Raw genomic sequence first — 23654 nt, forward strand, 5'->3', positions numbered from 1 at the left:
TAATGTAATAATGTCAAGTGCTGTTCTTCTGAATCATAATTTGTTTCTTTGGATGTTATCCTAACCTGCTAAATTAAGGCAGTATTTTATATATTCTAAACCAGCATGATCAAAATCCATTTCAGAAGTTTGAAACTAAACAGAAAAATGACACAAAAAAACAAACCAAATTAACAGTAAGTCTCAATGGTTGAGTATGAGTTATTATTTTTTTTAAAGGCGTCTAACCACTGATTATAAATCATCAAATATGCAAGATCAAATCTTCTATAAGGTAGCCTGTTTGGCAGCACGGACCGTGATGTAAAAGCCCTTGATAACTCCTTAAGGAAATAACAACAAAACAATCATGGAGAATACCCATCTTAAACTGTCAATTAGGAACATGGTGTTCTTTTTTGTGATAACACAAATGCCCGTTAAAACAAAGTAATTAGGCCCTATGGACTACTGAACTACTCAGTTACAAGAGGATGACTTTTTTTATTCTTTTTCCTCTTTATTACCTTGGAATCATCACTTTCTCTCTTGTTTTATAGACTCCCAATTAAGAATTGACAAGCGTTAATATACTCTGCTCACTGCTGCAACTATGCCACACAAGAGACCTCTGACATGCTCACTCAAAGCATCATTCAATATGCTGAAAGTACCACTACACCTTACTGAAGAGTCAGAATTTACTGAATAATGGTCTGTTTTTAACTCACAAATCTGTAGGCTTATAGACGTTTTCTGTTATGTCAAAGGTGTCGCTGTTATACAGTATGTCAAGCTAAAATTTGGGATACTCCAGCACTTCCTTGGAAGTATTTGGCTAAGTGTGTGTTTTCACATGGGGAATCCCAGCAGAACCTAGGAACATACAAGTAAAATTTAGCATAGCAGTCTCAACCTGCTCTAAGAGTACCACTACAAAAGAAGTTCCATTTCAAAGGTCCTGAAAATGGTGTTAAGAGTAATGGCCTAATGTGTGCCAGCAATCTACCAGTTACCTAATGAGGTGCAATATATTTTCTAGCTCCCATTTACGGCCTTCCTTAATTTAAATTACCACAGAAATATACAGAAGCGTGAACAGGAAGTAATTTTCAGTGAGTTAAAGAGATGTTAAGAAGTGAAAGTGAAGTCCATGATGTTCACAGTAGACTTTAAACGTAAAAATTAACTCTTACATACAGTAGTAGTGACAACCTTCAAAATGTGCATGTTGATCATGGGGCCTGGTGCGTTTTTCATGGTAATGCAGCATTTTAGAGTCAAATTCATTAAGAGCCCTACAGTACTGAAGGAAAAACCTTTGGCCGTTAAATAATTCCCTCCTACTTTGATTTCAGAAGTACACAGAATTTTCCATTTAAACTTAAAAAAAAAATAAGAAGTTGCTGTCCTTCCTCTTTTATTAGCATTAATTTGAAACTACATGCACACAGCATTCCAATTCATCTGGGGAACACTTTTCAAAAATGCAGTATATGGTCATTAACACAGAACTGAGCACTAGGAGTATTCATAACTTTCTTTTGGTTCACCATCTCCGAAAAATATTTTTTTTAATACTATGTCTAACTATCAGCAACACAATAAATGTTAACAAATGTCGTATTTCAGAGAAACATGGTCTGAAAGAAGTTGGTACAGTATATATGCTTTCCTAAACTATAGATACAGTATGTAGTACTTTTCAGTAGAATAAATAGTATCAAAACCTCCCACGTCTGGATACAACAGGTCAGTACTGTATGTCACCCAATAGTCTTCAAGACAATTGTGGTAAGATATGACACTCACATGATCTGGTGATAAGTGTTTTACGTGACTTAAAAGCTCTTGACACCCCAAATAACTGAACTATAATATTTCACTCAGTTAAAAAATTACAGTATGTCAAGTGACTGCAGAATGCTGTGAAACTGTCAAGCTGCAAAGCTGGGAAAAACAATAAAGCAACTTGAGGTTTGTGTCATGTAATCTAGTTATCGGTAGTGGTTTTTGCACCAAATTTCATTGCAAAAACAAGCACAAATAGTTTGAGGAATTAAATGGGAAATTCATTTTGATAATACAGCTTTATTTTTTCTGCTTAATCTGTACCTTTTGTACAAGATCAACAATTCAGTGACAAAGTAATATCCAGCTCTGATATAATGAGAAAGTGAAGGAATCAACTAGGTGAATTTTAAATTCAGCATCTGTTTTGGAATATAGTCCAGTGACAAAATGCAATGCAAGCAAACTGGATGAGTCTATATTACCACTGTTGCCATAACTTTATTCACTAAGAATTATTATAAATTAGTTGCAAAACCTGGTGGACTGTGGCTTTCCAGTGGTTATCCTGAATGTGTAAAAGATTGGAAAAACAAAATCCTGTTTTCATTAGACAAGGTCTGCAACATGACAGGACTTGGAGTGAAGTTAATGGTGTGTTACATGTGTTGCTAATCTGATATACAGTAAAGAGAGCCAATTTAATGCATTATTGGAGAAGTTGTACACAGTGTTTATGAAGCTTACTGTGAAGAGGAACAGTAATTAAAAGCATTTTAATATACCAAAGTATCAAAGGTCACAACACACACTTTCTGAAGCCTGGTTATGCAACATTTAGAAGGAATCAGGCTCTATATAGAAAACAGTCCTCTTGTTAGACTGCAGATCATACTATTCATGATGATGTAACTCACTACCCATCCAGTGACACAGCTTACTTTTTTTTACAAAATAAAACAAGTAGAATCCGTATGTTTGCCACGATTGTAGTTCTTGTTACTACACATTGAATTCAGAGTTGCACATTACAGAATATGTACAGAATATATTGGCTATCTTTTTCTTCAGTGTTTAAACAGCAGACGTAAGTAACCATCTACTGTACCTCCATCAACAAAGTACCTTGTAATACAAGAAAAACTGAACATAAAACTAGATTTTTCTAGGCTCACATTAACACAAAGGAGGTCTTTTGAAATAAATGTTTCATTTATTTAATGTATTAGGAATGGACTATGTTATTTCTATGGATTTTATTAACCTAATATAATGGACACACCTTCAACGGGCTCAAGCATACATGTGAAAAAGTGTACAATCTTGTTGTTGCAAATACACTGCTGATACAGTACTATACTATAGTATTCTTATGAACGCAAAATTATTATATCGATCTTTTAACTTCTCTTAAATGCTTTCAGAAAGACATATACACCTTCAGTAGGGCAGAGAATCTGTACTATAGTACAATATTACAATAAAAGGCAGCACGCTATGTTAAAAATGGAAAAGGAAGAGAATAAAAACTAGTCTTAATTTGCTAAAGACACTGTCGGTCAGAGAACATACTACAGATGTGGTTTAGTGGGCATGGAATTTCTGGAGGATTTTATGATGCGCAAGACCAGTTTTCAGTTAATATACCCTTGTTAAATTCCCATAGCACATTAGCTGAGATAAAATAACAAGGAAACAGGATGCAATTACTTCCACATCTGGAATAATAGTCGTGACATTTGTTTTTTCAGAACTATATAGAATTAACGTATTTGGAAATGGCTGAATTGCTACTTGCTATTCATCAGTGAAATTGGGTAGTTTCTCTCATAAAGGTAGCTGGAATTCAAGCATCTGTCAGAGGACAACTGCAATTTTCATTGACACCTCAAAACCCTTCCAGCCAACACGTACTGACTCTAACTTAGATTTCCCTTAAAGGCTTTACCTATTCTTTACCTATTCTAGTGCCAGCAGCATTCAGGGAAATTAAACACTGTCCTGTGACTCTGCACCACAGTGAGCAAGCTGCAATTCCTTCACTGGAAACACCAAGCTCCATGCTATAGGCCTCACAGTGAAAACTACTCGTTTTTTATTTTTCTTAGAAATTGTGCTCACACTATACAACCATGTGTATTCCTGAAGGACATCTACCCACTTTTAGGCAACGTTAAAATAACCCTTGACAGTTAAAATGACAAAACAATCTCAATAAGCTCTCATAAGCATGGATTGTTTTTAAAAACTTGAATGCAGCATATCAGATCAACTCATTATTGCTGTTTAATCTCCTTTTCAAATTTGTGATCATTTCAAGATTTTTATAAATCTTGTATTGATCATCCAGCAGATAAACTGTTTCCAAAGCAGAAAAAGAACAAGCAAAATACATTCTATGAGATATTTAATTTGAGGAAGGAAAATATGTCACTTGAAATGTAACTTGCCCCAAATCACATGCAGTGTGAACACCTACATGATTTTCAAGAAATAATCAATAATAGTAAATATGACAATGCTGAATTATAGAACCGACCCCATAACAAATGTGCAGATAAATTCATATGACATCTTGTCATTACCTCTTTTTTTCTTCTTCAATAATCTGAGTTGCTTATATCATGTTGGCTAATGTTTTATTTTTTTTTCCTTTTGTGTAATGAGAGATCATAATTTTAGATTATTACTGCATGGAAAATTCCGTTGATGACACATATGTTGGATTTTTTGTTTTAATTCTAATTATAACCACACCACATTCAAAATTTATAGTTAGGAGCTGCCATTTATTTAACAGAATGCGACAGAGAATACTTAGCCTTTGTACGTTCTCAACTTTTCAGGTCAGGTTTGTATTCAAGAACCTGAAGAGTAAACGTTACAGTGTATGATGGAGCACAACACACAGTACATGACACACTATGATTATTTGAAAGGAATCTACTGTTCCCAAGTCATTAATGTTTGTCCAGCACTTATTAAAAACAGGATTTGAACGAATAAAAAGACAGCTTGAGTAGTGTCGAACCACAACACTCACAACAAGCCAAGCCCAATCTCTCAGCAAATTAAAGTCTTTATTGTTCTAAGCCTGTTTCAACAGTTTTTTTATGTAAAAGATCCATAAACCCTTGCCTTGTTTTCATGTTTTACGACTCTCCGCTGCCAGTTTAAATATTCTTCAGTGTTCTCTGACCACCTCAAATTTGTCAATTTCAGAGCAAAGCTATACATTGTGCAAACCTACAGAAATGGCAGTGGCTTTTACCAAATGACACCATTAGGCTGGCCAGTAACAATACAGTTTGATCCTGTGATGAGCATTTGAGAATACAACTGGTCAGTATTAAATGTATTAAAAGGTTTTATTTTTGCTACCTTATGTGATCACCATATCTGAAAAATTGCTACATTTTCCCTTATGTATTATACCTAATATTATACCTAAATATTATACTGGCAGAGTCAGTAATTATACTGTTTGCAAAGTTTCACTACCATTTCTGTTCTTAACCCGTGATGTATAGATTTTATATTTTATATAAAAAGCCAATTTATACTATGAGAGTATATATCATCACCTTTATATTTTCATAGATCATACAATTGCATTTCACTTCAAAACTGGATGAGAAGGTAGAAAGGATGTGTTTGTTAGGGTGGAAGTGAAATTATCCTAAGATGTTAAAGCCCCACACTGTGGCATCTGTTTACATAGCACATTCATGCATTATGGATCTTTTAGCATTATTATGAAATCACAACCATGTGTCCATCAAGTACGTTTAGATGCCAACTCATACAAGGCTGGAGGTGGAAAGGTTTATAGAACCATGACCAACTACAATGAAATGAAATAGAAATATCTAAAAGAATTAACTATGGAAAACTATGTGGAAGGTATCTTCAAGCTAAAATCAGGTTAAAAGGCTACTGGACTAGCCTACCTAAAAAGTTTCATTTTCATATCCCAAAAAGAAGGTATACTAAATTTCTTATTTATAGTGTTGTGACAGAGCTTACTTATGTTTTGATGTTTGTTCAGGAATATTATAGTCTGAAACAAAAACAAGCACTTCAAAGTACAGTAGATTATTTACTTTGATCTCTTTTTCTCTCTTATATTCTCCTTTGCGTACAGTTTTGAACTTGCATGCCCGGATTCTCTCAACCTTTTGATATAAATTTCATTTTTGTAAGAAATTTGGCTTCAATGATTTCGACTTCGTATTTGCTCTGAACTCCATCCATTTTCGAACTGTTTCATCCAATTCAGGGTCACGGTGGGGCTGGAGCCTATCCCAGCAAGCAACAGGCTCAAGGCAGTATACATCCTGGAGAGGACACCAGTTTATCGCAGGGCACACACAGACATACACACACTCACACCACAGCCAATTTTCCCAGATGCCAATTAACCTACAAGGATGTCTTTGAATTGCAGGAAGAACCTGGAGGAAACCCATATGAACACCGGGGAAACATACAAACTCCACATAGAGAGCACCCCAGGTCAGGAATTGAACTCAGGGCCCCAGGACCATGAGACACCAATGCTAATCACCACTGTTCAGCCCTTGCACTGAACTGTGCTTTGCAATTAAAAATAAATAAGGTTCCTTTCTCTTCGTGTTCTTATGTAGATTTGAATGGGGGGTGAGGTAGAGCAATTGCATGTTGGTTTCTTATGTCTCTAATTGCATATGTGCAATCTCAGAAAACAGCTCGTGTACAGTATGTGCACACAGCAAGTGCAGTGTTGTATCGTTAAACCCTGTACACTTGTACTTTTAGTTATCAGGCATCTTTAAAATATTACTTGCAGTAAATTAAGTACAGTATCACCTTGCCATCTGTTTGTCACTATCTACTGAAAGAATTACATGTTCTAACATGTGCAACACAATATGCATTGATATGATTACAAAACAATCATTAATTGTCCCCTCCCTCATGTATAGTACATGCTTGCCCCAGCTTCGAGTATACATACCTTAAATCTATATTTTTTATATTACTTGCATGCTGCCAACATTAAGATAATGACTCTTTACACAGAGTATACTGTATTACAACTGCCTGGTGTAGAAACCAGTGAGCGTAGTCTCGTCGTGACCACCATTTTATGAATTTTCTATTTTTAACACATACTTCAGGTGCGTACATTTCGGCAATACACATTACAGTCGAAACTCAAAGTTAAAATATCAGGAATGTCCTACTGAGATAGCTCACAGTTTAATTTTCAAAAGAATCTGCCTAAGACGATCGCACTGATAACTTTATGTAGTACGATAAATTAATTGGAGCTCTTAATTGAGCACTCTGGCATGAATCTCTCTGCTGTATGACCATTCAGAAATCTTGTCAAAACATACGTCTAAAGACGAATGTCATAAGTCATAAGGCTATAATGAACATCCAGCATAGTTATGTCAAAATTAAAATTTTCTATGCAGTTATAGGTCATTTAGTTTTACCCCCTATATATTTAATTGCATCTATAATGTATCTTTATTACACTGTCAAAAGGTTTAAGATGAAAACTGCTATATACTTAGTCAAAGTAATTCTACATTACTGTGCATTAACTGTTACTTCTGTAAGAATCCAGAGTTACACTCTTAATTTTTACAGTTTCACATTTTCTCACGCTGAAACATTTAGTTGAAATCGCAAAACTCGTTAGAGAAACATTTTAGACATTTGCATGTAATCATTGACTGTGCAGAGTAAGATCAAAAGCATGTCCTATTCTGTATGTATATTAACCATTTTTTAACATATGTTATACCATCTATTAACAAAAACACATTTGCAGAAACATGCTGTAAACATTAAAATAAAGATGAGAAATCTTACGGTCATACTGAATTAGTGAATTTCAAACATACTGTAATTAAAAAATGAACAAATTAATTCATTAAAGAAACGTGAAATGTTATAATAATAGCAGGTGTGCTATCAGCTGAAGTTAAATCTTAACTTGTTTTTAGGAAACCTTTATGAAAACTGAACAACTACTTTGATTCTATTTTTCTGAACATTCCTGAAATTCTAAACCTACTTATTACTCACTGATGGATTAAGTTAGTGAATAAGTACTTACGTTACAAAAATTCCTTTAGTAAAAATGTCAGCAGATCTACAAATAGCTTTTAAATTGTTCCTAATACTTTCTTTAAAAAAATACAAAGGACCAAAATTCACATCAAGAAAGGGAACTGGACCCTGACAAAGACATTTTGTAATATTAAAAAATGTTTCTGTACAGAGAGAGTTTCTGCACATATTAACAGCATCATAAGTTAAAAGGTTCTAAACAAATCTCAATTGCCTCTATTGCACAGAAAACTGGAGATAGCCTGGGTAACTTCAGCAGAACTCAGGCAGTTGTGTGTCTTGGGATATCTTGATTCTAGCTGGCTAATGGCCTACACATTTCCAAAGTAGTGGTGACTGAATTAAAAGGCTCTAAATAAGCTCCGTAATTATGAGCCAGTGGAAATCCCTGAATGCACGTCTTCATATGTCCCCAAAAAAAAAACCAACAGTTCAGTTTCAGAAATCTGGAAGAATTTGGTCACAACGTATACTAACCTGCACATCATAAGTCCCATTGAGTACCATGGGTCGCTGGGCACTGATGTCCTGGAGAACCCCAGTGAGCATGTTGTGGTTAAGCTTCTGAAAGTCTTTGGAGTGAGTGAACTGCACCATGTTGTGAAGAGCCAGGATCTTGGTGTCGAGCTCCGTGTCCTGCCGGGTGCGGTTGTGTAGACCTAGGTGGTATTTGCGGAAGTGCTTAATGAGATCTGTGGGGTCGTTGCCATAGTAGCCATAACCACAGATGGTGCATTTGAAGTCCTGCAGTTTGGGGGAGGAGGGGGCCGTGTCGGCAGAGCTGTCACTGTTCTGGGCCTCTGGCTTTGATCTGTCCACACCCTCAACAGAAGGCTCTGTAGAAGGCACTAAAGGGGTTTCAGAGGCCACAGACTCATCATCTGGGGCTGGGCTCCCTTGGTCCAGTTGACCACCTTGCACTATAACACTGCTACTCACGGCCCCTGGCGACAACTGGTGCCCTTCTTTTGTCTCGCACAGGTCCCCAGATGGGCCACAGGCCCCATCCTTAACATCATCTGGATCTGATCTTGGAGGAGACTTCAGCAGATCGCAGACTCCCCCAGCAGCTGGGGATGAGAGAGCCGGCATATTTCTGTCTGTCACCTCATCATGGGGGAAGGATGGAACATTTCCTCCCTTCTTGTGGCTTTCATAATTGAAGCCAGCCCTTTCACTTGGTGTTGAGCTTTTCAAATCTTTTTTGATGCTGGAAGAGGGCTCTGAGACAAGCATATAATGATCCTCCTTCTTGTCCGGCTCCAGTACATCTCCCTGACTGAGGTCGTCTTGCATGAGATCTGAAGATAGGTCTTTGTTCCTCACACACTCCTCACTCTCAGTACCTGTGGGTTCTGGACCTTCACCTTCACCACCAAAGCTTCTCAGAGGGGGATTCTTTTTGCGGACCATATCTACCAAGAAAGAGAAGAAACGCTCAGATTTAGTGGCAGTCTAGTATAACTACCAGACTACAAAAAGTAGAGAATATTCTTAAATTTACAATACCATTTCATTTTAAAAAAATTACCTTTTCTTGCTCTACAACACCATGCTAACAACTCTGTTGAACATCAAATAACACTAATATCACAAACATTACACACACCACAAACAAACAACAGAACAACACTGGAAATTGTACAGCAGCTCCAAAATTTAGTAAGGAAGTCCTTTTTAAGTTTGTCAATATTACTTTAAGAACAATGCCATCTGTAGTAGTAATACAGCAATTTACAAAAAATACTATTAAAGTTACTAATGTTGTTGAAAGTACTTCCTGAGGTGTTTAGAAAATGTACCTTTTGGATTTGCTAAAATATGTTTTATAAGAAAAAGCATATATTAAACTACAAGGCAGTCATTTTCATATCGTAGCCAAGACTGTGAGACTTGTATTATTTCTAGATATACACAAAAAGTAGAAGTTTTAGTTCCTTTAGACTTGGGTTTTCAAATGTCAGAAAGGAGCTGAAAATAAATGTTTGCACAAAGATCAAATCTAGACATTACCTTATGTGCTTAAAATGTCATGCATCTAAAACTGAACACAATCATACATTTATATCTTTTTAAACAATTAATATTCTCTTTACTGTCGTAAAGGTGAAGGTGATTTCTGTTTGAAAGTATGCCATTCAGAACATTGTTCTTATTATAAATAAAAGACAGACAAAATGTGAGTAAACAGCTCGCTGACATCGCCACACCCTGTCTCACCACTGTACTGTCTTTTTTTACTTTAAACTATTTCACAATAATCACTATTCAAGTGACTTTTCAGTAAAAAATTCATTTGGGTTGTGTGAAATAAGTCAAATTCTATTTCACAAAGAACACCATTGGAAACATGAATAAGTACCTTAATTACGTGACAAACCATTTAAATTTTTAAACATATAATTTCAGAATTTGCTAAAAATCTGTATTCATAATTTAATCATACTAGCCAAATTCATGGCACCCCCTTGCCTTAAGAGAGCTGTTATCACACAATAAATGTTTTCTCAAATAATTTCCATTTTTAATCAAGAATGAGAATTACATTAAACACTCAGCATGTGTCTCTAGTGTATTTTTTCCTACTAATTCTAGCCCACTTTATTGAGAAAATCATCCTACGTTTGGCTGGCTTTTTTCAAACTTAGACAAACGTAGACCGTTTGAAAAGCTTATGTCTCTTGTCAAACTAAAAACCTATGCACAATGCATCTAATCACACATCCGATTTTTTATGTGTGGAAAAATTCTGCAAAACAATCAGTATATGCATTCCCTATTGCATGTTGCACATCATGTCTAAAATGATCGTATAACTCTGATACATCAATCTGAACAAGTTCAATATGATCCACTTTGACGTCCATTAACAATAAGACCGATCAATGATTATCAACTAGTCTGCTACACACAGATGTTTTCTGTTCCATGTTTGTGTGTTCAACATAACTCTTGAGAAGCTTAACTTTCAAGTAGCTTAACACAAGGAACAGTATAATAAAATAAAGGATACAAGGACACTTGAATGCTACTGCCAGGGAGCTAGGCAGAAATAAGCTGTTATTGTATATTATTGTATACAGCATTTACTACCACTCCTGAATTGTGTATTTTCAAGTTTATTTGTGTATGTAAGTGCAGTGACCCCTCCCCCTCCACAAACCACAAACCCACAAATTTCAATTGATTGGCAAACTAGCCAGAGCAATTAATTCAAACTCTTTAAATCATATTCTACAACAATTATGACATGAACATACAATATTGAGCCCATGACAACCTTCCTTTATCAGAGTGCAGGATAAGTACTGTCAGAATAAAGTGTAGTTAAAGGGTTTAGGAAACAACATTTGTCATGGTTCAGAAGAACTGGATATCCACAAAGGTTATACAGGATCTTACTTCACATACAGAAAGGACTCTTGACATTTTATATAGCAAGTTTGTTTTCCTATGACAGATGTATAATTTGAATGTATTTTAATCTGAACAGTATTCTTTCTTATGAACATTTATACTACCATATTTGTGTTTATTCATTTTAACTACTGCAATATTTAAGTATTTCCGAAGCAGTTTTAACATATCCAATGTATAATCAACGTGACATACAAAATCTTTCATATGTGGGCTGACAAATGATGGATTGGATTAAGAGTGCAAAGGCCCTAAATAACAGAGGAAAAACTTCATAGAACTGTACTTAAGTTTGGTCTGCTTTTGCCCACTTAACCCCACAACAATGTTAATAAATATAGCATTTGATTACCCAGGGGTCTATTATACACTTGGAGAATTTACATATTGTATGTGAACAGTTCCGCCATAATGAACAGCAATGTACTGTACTTGGAAAAGGTGTGGTATACAATTTGAATTGGAAAGATTAGTTTCACTCAGCATACAACGGTTTTTGTTTTACAGAACAACATTTCAGATGTAAGACGTGCAGCCTGATCCACTGTAGGATCTTGTTGCCAAATAACAAATGCATTTTTTCTCACTCCTATGGCACATATGGTAATTTTGAAGGCAGAAAAAGTTTTTAAGGTCAGTAAGTGTTTATTTAACTGCCAAACCCTCATACAAAGTAATCCCACTGTCATGTATTTACGGAGTTACATCACAGTGCCAGTTTCCTATAGCAATGGAATACAATTTCATAGAATTATTTCAATAATTGTAACAACATCGCTTTGGTCATCCAAGATATGATGCTTGAAGAAACTTTAAAACTCTACATCATTTCCTGAGGCTAAAGGCTTCTGGAAATGGAACATCAAGCCAAACTTGGAAAACAAATTGTTACTATGTTCCACTCAAACAAACACCAAGCACGCAAAAATCTTAATGTCTTTTTCAGAACAACAAAGCTAACAAGATAACCCAGAGCACCTTGGGTGTAACGCTGATTTAAACTATGAGTTACAAGTGGGACCTATGAAACATAAGAAAAAAGATGGCAGATCTTCAGGAGTTTTACAATCTGGTCTGGTGTACCAACACTCACACCTTACACACTGAAATTGAAATGTGTTCATAAAAATGCCCAGCAGAACACTAAAATCAACTCAACTTCCTTGACTGCCAGTCTTGTGCAACACATAACCACATAGTCCCAGGACTGATCTTCCTTACCATTATGATACAGTTTAACAATGGCACCACTACTTCACCTGAAACCATCTTAGTTTATAGGATCTACAGTATATTGTTGCTCAATGAATGAGCCCAGCCTGGCAGAATCAGTGGAACAGTATATATTTTAATTTTCTTATATAATAGGAAAAGACTGCAGATTCTTAAATTTTATTTTAAGTTTCAGAGATACGCATGGGGGAGCTTGAAATCACAATGTGTTATGTGCCACAGGTGTGTTAAAAATGAATCATTCTGAAGGTGCACTTTGAAACTATCAAGGATATTTAAAATTAACTCCATAACAGTGCTAGGCTAATATTTTTTAGTTATTAATGCCATCAGTCACATTAAGCCAAATGAAAAGTATGCATTTCGGAATAGTGTATATAAATTCTCACATCTTGACTTGCCAATTTTATAATATCTTCTATGACCTAAAATGGGAAGATCTCAATGCGCCTTACTATTACCATTTCACTGGATATAGTGGTGTTTAATATCACTTTGGGGAAACCAAAAGATATTAGAATACTGATCCCAAATCAGAAATGGTATAATCTGCTTTTTATAGTTTGCGGGCATTACTAATGCTCCAGTACCAATCAAATCAAATTGCTGTTTTACTTCCCTTTTCTGAACATTCGTAGTCCATTATTGTGTTAATTCAAGAACTTGCTTAATAAGAATATAATGTGCCTTTTGAAATGGAGAGTACAATCCATTTTCTTAATTAAAAAAGTGGGGCTAAGAAAGGGACTAATCGTATATTGGCCGAGACCTGCATACCGAATAGGATGAATTGCTGCATTTTACCTCTAACAGCTCTGAAGGTAAAGTGAAATAAACTTTAGGACACATTAAAGAAAAATTGCCTGGAGTCCAGCTGTTCACAGGAAAATAATACTGGACTCTGTTTTGCTCACAGACGTTTGCTAATCACTTTTAAGATTAACTTTATGGAAATTTCCGAAATTTCCTGAAGAGAAAGTGTATTTCAAGCAAAACTATTAAAAAGATGACAAGCTAATCAAAGCCTTTTTTGTCTTTTATATGTTCGTTTGTATTTGATGAGTAACTTGAAGAAGATTTATTAGAAAGTTGCACATGCATTTTGTGTCCCTCTAATTCAATATTTTTTTTTAATTTTGCTTGTTTTAATTGTTCTATATAAAAAAAAGATGAATATATTTAATGGAACAAAAATTCAATTAATAATGGCCACATCTAAATGTCTTGGGTTTATGCAAGACTGCACCATATAAACAAAAACATCCTTAAAGTCAAAAATTCAAATAAGAAAAAGCACTTGAAAAAGTTTTTAAACAGCAGTTTTATTTCCTCTGCAACGAAAGACACTAACTATTTCACTGGCTCTCAATCAGAGGCCCAGCAATGCCTGGAGGTCCTAGGAGACTGTCCAGGCACCATGGGACCTCAGAAAATAAACAAACATTCGTACACAATGGATTATTCTTTCCGCTCTGCATTCAATGTTTTATTCTAAAACAATAACACTGCTAAGCTTAGAATAATTTATCCTACATATCAAGGTTTCAGGTCTGAAAGTTCTTTGAAGTGAACAGAGCAACCATAAGCGAAATCAGTTGCCGATAAGTGATATTGTTTGTTGTTTGGTTTGTTGCCATTTGCTACACTGTTAAAACCAGCGGGCAAAACGTTGTAAATCATTGTTGAAAATCCATATGGTTTACAGTAGTGAGGGGTGCTGATACAGGAGGTGTTCTAAAAAACGAAGACTTTGTTTTACACGTATAGACAATGACTGTAACACAAAATTTTAATTGAAAAATCAGAGGAATCCTATTTAAAACACACAAAGCATGCACCTCTCGCATAATTTTCCACAATCTATTTGACCTTCTGATAAGAATTAAGTGCCAGCATAAAAACGCATGTTTTAGTTTATGCATCCTGCAGTACCTAATAAAACATAAAAAGGGTCAATTTCTCTTCAGTAGGTGGCAAAAATGTTTATTAAAACTAGACTATCAGTCTCCCTCATAATTCAACTGATACATTTGCATTACATTTCATTTCTTGGCATGATTCTCTGACTTTCAAACTGATGGTTACTGCAACTAAATTACCCCTACTTGTGATCATCCAGGCAGAGAATTGAGTTCTATGAATCTTGTACCAATAGGGTGGTTCACCTCACTACTCTCATTTCCCTTTATAAATGACTGCAATAAAAACCTATAGTGCTGTTTTTCAACAGGAAACAAAGTTAAGCAACATATATAGGAAAAATAACGTTAAAACTAAGGATGGATGCTTTTCCTTTGGTTGTAGCTCTGTTATCCATCACACACTCGGCTGATCAAAAATTTTCCTTTTACTCTCTTCGTGCCCTGCTGTCTGGGCATTTGTATCCATAAATGACTCTGTTCAGCACATTTAAGAAAATCAGAGTAAAGACTTTTGGTAACATAAGATGAGAAAATCTTGCTGGGCTCCAAAACAGATTAGTTTTCTTAAATACATATATATATTTTAACAGTGTATGCTGAGAGACATGCTTTGGTCTACAGTACATACCATGTGTGTGTGGTCATGTCTAAAAAGGAGCTCATTTCTTTCCCTTGCAGAACACTTCTAATGTCACTACAAGAGACTAAGAAAATGGTGCTGAATGCCACACGTTTTATTGTCAGACTGGCATTTAAACTTTTAGAAGATTAAAAAATACATCTATATTCTGTCTTAGTAGTTGTGCAAGCTCTATGAGAAACACTAAGACAAAACATCTACAATTAATTATCATTAGCTAAATGCCAAGAGAATGAAATCAAGCAGTACAGCTATTCCCAAAGGTGAGAACACAGCACTTATGAAGTTTCAATTTATCAGTTTCATTAATTTTTCCTTGGACAAATACCAGCTTCCAAATAAAAACTATTTTTAACACGATTACCTTCTCTTAAACCAAAAGTGTTACACAATTAAAGACAGCACTCTTCATAGAAAAATATTTTGCAACATACTGAGACACCATTGAGCTATAGCTAAAATGAGCAAAATGTATACTTCTCTAATTTTTAAGTACGAAAGGTGCTTAGACATTATTAATTATGGTACTCTTAGTCAATGATGCTTTCTTGTAATATTGACAGTGAAAGATGCCATGTTGTATATAAAATGAACAAAAACAACAGAAAATAAGAGAAAAGTTAAAACCATGTGGTTTAAATAAGCAGACTATATTTAAAAAAAATAATACTGTATCAATCTGGCCACTCAATGTACTTAAGGAAAGATATGTTAATTGGACTAAAACAACAATAAAGTTCATTCTGCATCTCAAAAATCCAATAATGGGGAGGAAAATTCAAATGCACAACAATGAGTCACAGTATGTGGATTGCTACAGTAGTATAAGTAATATGCCACAGGTTTTATTAAGAAAAATGTTTGTAAGTGGTTTTCTATACTAAGGAATTTCTTACTTAAAGGAATCCGTTACTTGCAGCTGTTTGCAATTTCAATTACAGCAGAAAAAAACACGGTAAATGACAAAAGAGCAGGTGGGAAAGGCACATGAAAACAAAATGAAATCTTATTACTGCTGTGAAAGAATAAAATCCCTCCAAGCCCAAAAAAATTGCATGCTTAAAACACAAATGGTTATCCACAAATATGGCCGGTCGAATGTATCCCATTTAAAGTATGTAATAAACATGCTCACACTTATTAAGAAACGAAAAGTTGCATTAAGATGCAGTTAGCAATGAACTGACACTAATAAAAGACCTCTTATATCAACATCTGATAAAGACATTAAAAAATAATGCAACTTAATACAAAGAAAAGCAAGAGATGGTATAACGATTTACTCTTTTTGTTATTTTGAGACCTGATCCCTATGAAAAAAAACCTTGATGATAGCTATTTATTCACATGTTAGCTGAAACAACCTTTCAAATTATTTGGGAAATAACTCTCATGGCATTGAACCCGCATCACATTGACATAATATAAAGTATTCAGACCCTTTCTATGGTGTCTCATTTGCAAATGTAAAAAAAGCAATGTAAACAGTGTTTTAAACTCTATCCTTTAGTCAAAGCATAAATGGGCACACTGAAGTTTTTTAAGGGTAAGATAAGATACAGGAAATGTATATAAAAACTAAGGAAAGAAAAAAAACGTTAATATGTTGATTGTATAAGTATTCTGACCAGTGAACTCCGGTTTTGGTGGAAGTACCTTTGACGACAATTACAATTAAGTCTTTCTTGGCAGGTCTGTACCAACTTTGCATATTGGCTTGGTGGCCAGTTTACCCAAACTCTTTCAAGCTGCCTGGAGATCAGTTATGGACAGCAGTATTCAAATCTCTCCACAGATTTCAATAGGATCCTATATAGGACTTTGATTGGGTCACTCAAGGACAATCACTTTCTTATTGTTATGGCATTGCAGTGTACCTATGGCTTTGTGCTTTGGATTATTGTACTGCTGCATTTTTAGTTCTTTGGCAGACTGAAATAGATTTTCCTCTAGTATTTTCCTGTACATTGCACTGTTTTTCTACAATCTATACATGCTTTCCTGTCCCTGTTGAAATTAACCATTCCCATAGTATGACGCTGCCAACACCATGTCTGACTGTAGAGATTACTGTATGTTAACTGGGACGATGGGCTATGCTGGATCTGAGCCAAATGTAGCGCTCGGCATTTAGACCAATAACTTCTAATATGATCTCATCTGACCAAAACACATTTTGCCACATTTATACCAATCTACTCTAGTGTTTTGCTGCAAACTACATGTGGAACCTGAGATGCCATACAGGTCAGCTTTGTGTTAATTTTTTGGATGATTGGATCATGCTCGCCTGGACATGACTTCAATGGCTTTATCCCTTATCTGCTTCGAATGCACCTTAGTCTTCATGCTTGAGTTCTCCACTTACCCGGGAACCTAACAGTAAAAGGTGCTTTTAGTCTGTGGTTCATGAGAACCACCATTATTGCACGTAGACAGAAGCCACTTGTGCTCATTTAATGTTAAATTTCACACAGCAAATAATTTGAAGACCTTTCTATCTTTCTTTCATATTATCTAGTCTTCCTTTTTGTTTATAATTTGAATGCATGGAATATATTATGTATGTAGTTAATATTGTTATTTCAAAGTGATTGCAAGATTTACATCAACAAATTATGAACTCGGTATGAGGGTCTGAATACTTCTGCAAGGCTGTGTATATATTAAATATAAGTGATAAAAGTGGCAAATATTTTCCAAAAATTTAAGTTAATTTACATATGTTCATTAGTCATCTTGTATAAAACCATGTTATACCATTTGCTCCCCCAAATAAATTAAGAAATGACTATTGAAAGTTTTTTTTTTTTTAAATGTCTCCATATTCACTTCCCCATAAGGGCTGTGTCTAAATGATCAGTTCTCAGAGACCACAGTTGTTAATCAACACATGTTGGGAACTGGAGAAAGAAAGAACAACTGCTTTCCGCAACACTTCCTGTGATAAGGCAGATCGGTCGTTGTACACAGATCACAGCTTCAAAAGGCTTAAAAGATTCAAGTGAATGCAAATGTGAATCAGGTCGCTTCACACAGTATTCCTCATAGCCCTGAGCTGCACTTTTTTTAAAGAGACAGAGCTTAATTTTAAGATTTTTATTCAGTTAGCCATCACTATTCAATTCAATTCTTTCTAAGGCTGTGATCTACCACTTAATTAAGATTCTTTTTAAGATTTATCAATTATACTTTTTCTCAAACAATAGCTTTTACATTATGGTATTTTTGACATCTTTAAAAAAAACTAGATGAAAGAACATTTAAAGTTGTCAACATTTACACAGGTCTAAAATTATTTTCTTTAATGAAAATTAAAACCTATGAGCTCTGACACATCTCATATGTAAAACATGTATTTTCCCCCAACAAAGGCAACATGCAGGACTTGGCTGAATACAGTCCTCTAAAAATATAAAGCATTTAGCAACAGGAAAGAAGACAGCAAACATTGTGGAAATACCAAACTGATTTCACCAGCTTTGAAGGGTGTTGTAAAATTCAAATCAATTCGTTTTTCTTTATGAAATTCCTTCAGTAAGCTGAAGACACGGAACTTGGTGTTAAAATTTTCCACTAAATAATTGTATTTCAATTGTTCCATGCTTTACAATGAAGGAATTTAAGACTGTTTTATTTAATAGCCTGCAGCAGGACTATAGATTTCATTTCCTCTATCCCACTTGATAATTGAAACGATTATTATGAGATTTTTATGAATGTCATTTCTTACCTCCTCAATGTCCTACCCTCAAGGATGGCAATAGAACCTAACTGCAATAAACAGGATATAGTTCAAAATATCGTTTAAGGAACCAAGAAACACCATGGACAGGAATACTGCAATATTAAGTAATACCAAAAAAATCCCACACCACAACTTTGATGGTTATAAAGTGAATCATAGTCAGTGTAACAACAATTTATATAATAAATTTAAACAAGACAAATCACACTGCCTGCTTCAGAATCACATACTGCGTCATGAAAAATTAATGAGACAAAACACTGCAATCAGAATCTACTGGACAACTTTAAAAATTAATTTTTAGATTCAAAGGATCGCATAATTGCACTTCAATCAGTGCATCCATTTTAAGGTGGCAGAATCTCAATATCTCCTAAAGGAAACCCAATATTTTCCCCAGTACATAGGACCTATCAAAGTAGTTCCTATGAAATGAATCCACTGATTACTTTAATGTTTAATTCATTTAATAGATTATATGAAAAGCACTAGACCAACAATAACTATTTCTGATCACTCTATATCCCTCAATCTCTTGGTAACATTATATTACATTTCTAAAGTATCCAAGCCTAATGGCAAACTGAAATGTTCCTTTATGATTCTTTTTAATATAAGGGCTGTATCCCTGAAACCCATGCAAGATCTTTGTAAACATGATGTACAGTATACCTTTCAATGTCATCAACACCACTGCAAACAGCAATAAAAGATTTGACTTATACTTTTAAAACAATAATAAAACTGTAAAAACCTAGTTAAAATCAACAATAAAGGACCAGAATGCATTCTATTTCTGAAACAAATTCACTTTGCACTGAAAACCACAGACACATACAGTACAGTAGGTGAAAAAACGACTCCAGAGTACTGTTTTAAGCAGAACAAGTGGGTTCTTTCATCAGTATTGAAAGTGTAATCTAACTATAAATGTGCTTTAAGTAGAAAAATAATACATAACTTTATAAACCCATGGCGCTCAATGTTTAGCAGCTATGTGGTAGAGTAGTTTACTTGCAAAGTTCAGAAAAATTGAACTGCTATTTTAAAGATTATTTTAATCACCACAAGTATAACACAGTATAGTTCTCTACTTCTTTACATGACACACAGTATGATTCCTAGGTATACTTTGAAACATATCATAAAGTTTACAACAAACCATTTAAATACAGTATGTTTGACTTTCACTCTTTAATTTTAAAGAGTTTAAGATACAAAAGAAAATGCCATGGTCTAGGCCTTTTTTCAAGAAGGGCATAGGAGTTTTGTTGTCCAGTGAAAATCTTAGAAAACTGAAATACATCATGACAGAATGGAGAAAGAGTGGGCCTCAATGAAATATTTAACACACTATCTATAAAATAGAATTATCAGTGATTCTACCAATTTCATTACTACTGAGTCATTTCTTTTCTGCCAAATTCTATCACTGGATGGATTTTTTTTTCATGTTACATGGTATCTAGATACAAAAACAGACTAATTCTTAACACACATGGCTCTGAAGTACATTGGTAAACACCCTCAACTTTTTTCTTCAGATTGTTTCTACTTACATCAAACAAGAAATACATAATATCGAAGTGGTGACAACACGAATGCTGAACATTAAACAATCGACGTAATAAATAAATGTAGATTTTCAGGAATCTACTGGAAATTGGTATTGGGGGAAAAAAATACTGGAAATTAAATTGTAGAAATAAAGTTGAGCTCCAAAAAACAAAATACATGATAGAGACCACCACTGACCTGGCCTTCAAAGACAACAGAAGAAAACTCAGAGATGTTTGGTCTCCTTCCAGCTATGTTGGGGATCTATCATGCAGTACAAATGATAAAAAGGGAGTATTATTTAAATATTACATTAGCCATGTGAAATTGTTTAAGGCTGTCTCCTGGAAATAAATTGTGTCTTGTTCTCATGTTCTCTCAATTCTGATTATAAGTTCCAGTTTCATTAGTCCACCTACTCGTTGGTGTGATTGCACACATCACTGAAGCATGACTCATCAGTAAAATTCACAGCCAAAAAAAAAGTGAAATGTGATTGCAAACCTGTGAGCTGCAATCTGCATCCACCATGGACGTAACCTAAGTCACGTGGTTCTGAGCAGCAAAAAGGAAAATCTGTTTGGTAAAGCTTGTAAAACATAACAAAGTTCAGCTTTTAACACCTACAACATTCAATGATTTTGGCAGGACTGGCTTCTGTTTAATACAAAATAGCATTAAACTTGATTATACTTATTGCTTAATTAGTAACCACATTAATTTCAGGATGTATTTTAATCATATTTTTGTCATCCTTGTCTTTTAATCAATTGAACTTTTGATTCTCACGATTCCCAGATTAGTTTTTCATGCATGCTTCTAATGGGGATGACCTTTTCAATTTCAGGACATCTAACTAATGGAAAAATAACTCCTTAAGAGAAGATAGTGTTCAAATAAGAAGATGAAGCAAAGTAATGCACAAAACGACTATATTGTTCCTCAATTTACAATATATATTTACAGTAATAATAAAACAGAGACACTCGTGAAAGTTGACTTGATTGTCCTTTTCCTGATAGCTAATTATTCCAAAGACTGGGCCTAGCAACAAAGTTAACAGACCCAAGAAGGTTTTAGTATATAACAAAAAACAGTAGTTCTTGAATTCAAAGCCTTTAAATTGTAATACGGTGCAGAGAGGTTTTGAGGTTTAGGTTTTGCTTTGTGATAATTTAAGTGTATTCACAACTAAAAATGGGGGATCTGATTTTCTTTTGTTTCACATCATCCTTTCCAGTTTACTTCATTATAACTTTTACAATCCAATTGTCACCTTAAATCTTCCCTGTGGGCTGCAGCTGGCAAAGTTTTCATCCAGTGCTAAAAGCGTTGGCTGTGTTCAGCACAGAACAACTCACACAAGTCCACAATGTATAAATAAGAACAATATCAGATAAGTTTAGCAGCAAGCCTATAAACATTTACATTTCCTTTCAAGTACTGTTTATAGATATTTTATCTCCTATCTAGAAGTTAAGAACATGTTGAAAAGACAAATAAGAAGAATTTCAAACCATGGTCTATCAGTGGAGGAGAACTGAAATAGCTCTGTGTCTGTTTACCATAATAGGTGTTGAGGTGCTGCGGCAGAGATCAGCAATTCAGCTTCGTCTCAAACCATAGGAATTTCGGAAGAATTATGTGAAGGTACAAAAAGAAAGATAACAGACTCCAGCTCTACTGGAACTCATTAAAAGAAAACACAGCCACAGTTAAAGGAACCCAGCAAAGTCTCAGAGCGCGGTAAATTTAAAGAGATACTGTTTCCACTGTGTGGGAAATAAAATGGGATTGTTTATGAAAATAAGTATTTAAAATTTCATAGAAGAAAAAATTTTAATTCATCCTATAATAAGCTCTACAGTACTCTTTGGAGAAGAAAGGTGGAACACAGAAATGTATATCATCAATACAGGCAATTACCATAAAGGTATTTTTTTTAAAAGGCTATTTTTAGAACCATTCATTTCATGTCACTTTCTCTCAGACCATTTGATTTAGCATCTCACATACGAAACTTTCTGCAACATATTTTTTCATTTGTACCATAATGCAAGCCAGTTTGGAAATTGCTTCCTCAGAAATAAATGGCATCTAGCAATGCCAGATGCATCTACCGATATAAATCATGATTTCCGGATTGTACATTTCTGATATTGTAATGATTTCTGAAGTGGACTAAATATTTTAAGGAGATAGTATTTTTTCTGACTGCAAACTGTAAAACAAATCATTTAGGCCACTGAGGACAATGAAAAAGATAATATTTGTAACTTAGCCTTCTACATAAATACATGAAAGTGGTGTTTTTAAAATTCTAATGTTTTTAAGACTTATGTTAAGTCATATTTCTGCAGCTTCTCTGTAAAACTATTTTTTCTGCAGTTTCAAGCTTATACATAATGTTTTAATAGTATATTATTATGAGTAGCTCCTTTGTTTTTGATATTGAGAAAATCCCTTTGCTTTCTCCTAATCAAATTTAAATTAATGCTATAGGGTTAAACATTGTAACATATTAAACCATGAGGAAATATATGAATATGCAAAGCTATCAGGTGGCAGCACATTTACTGTACTTTCATTTACCCTTCCTATTTTTCACTTCCATTGACACTGATCATTGAGGATACTGTATATTCATTTGGTTTGTTTTTGTCAAGGTTAGACACAATATCTTTGTGAAGTGTATATATGTTTGTGAAGTATGTGAAGCTGTATTTCCATTATCTTCCTAAAAAAAACATACATCCACTGGGTAGTCATTTACAGGTATGGATCACACCTTATGAAAGGTATTTGAAAACACTGTGTTTGTATAGCATTTTTAAATGCTTTTAGTCTTTTAGTTCTGTGTTTATTTTGGACAGTAACTTCTGCCTTTCCCCCTGTAGTTGTAATGTGGTACAGCAGTTTAATTCTTATCACCCTTCCAATTCACTTTTTCTCACTTTAAAATGTGCATCTACTAAACCTGCGGCTCACTCTAGGAGAATCAGACCTTTGACCACTGTGACAAGAACTCGGAATTTGCTTTTTTCTTTTCCACAATCAAGAATAATATGTGCACAAGTGATCACCATCACTTGAATTAATTAAAGAGGTGTTGACAATCTCACATCATCTATCTGTTCCGCATCTTATTACAAATTTCAGCGCACCATAATGCATAACCATTTGTTAACTTCTGTACTAAATAAAGTTGATAATTGATATATGAAGAGAACTGTCTTTGCAC

At 34.6% G+C, this 23654-nt stretch overlaps 1 protein-coding gene across 5 annotated transcripts in view; it reads right to left on the reverse strand.

The window, feature by feature from the left end:
- Positions 1–23654, reverse strand: part of trps1 (trichorhinophalangeal syndrome I) — a 135269-nt gene that overhangs the window by 101692 nt on the left and 9923 nt on the right. For 4 of the 5 annotated variants that reach the window (XM_088601887.1, XM_088601886.1, XM_088601888.1 and 1 more), the window contains exon 2: positions 8374–9311. In XM_088601887.1, coding sequence (XP_088458013.1) covers positions 8374–9309 — 936 coding nt within the window. In that variant the 5' untranslated portion in view covers positions 9310–9311. Of the gene's footprint in view, positions 1–8373; positions 9312–20611; positions 20680–23654 lie in introns of those variants that run through there. The other variant, XM_088601889.1, reaches the window with a different exon arrangement.

This window comes from Lepisosteus platostomus, chromosome 12, assembly GCF_059453375.1.
Source record: "Lepisosteus platostomus isolate fLepPlt1 chromosome 12, fLepPlt1.hap1, whole genome shotgun sequence".
Taxonomy (NCBI): Eukaryota; Metazoa; Chordata; class Actinopteri; order Semionotiformes; family Lepisosteidae; genus Lepisosteus; species Lepisosteus platostomus.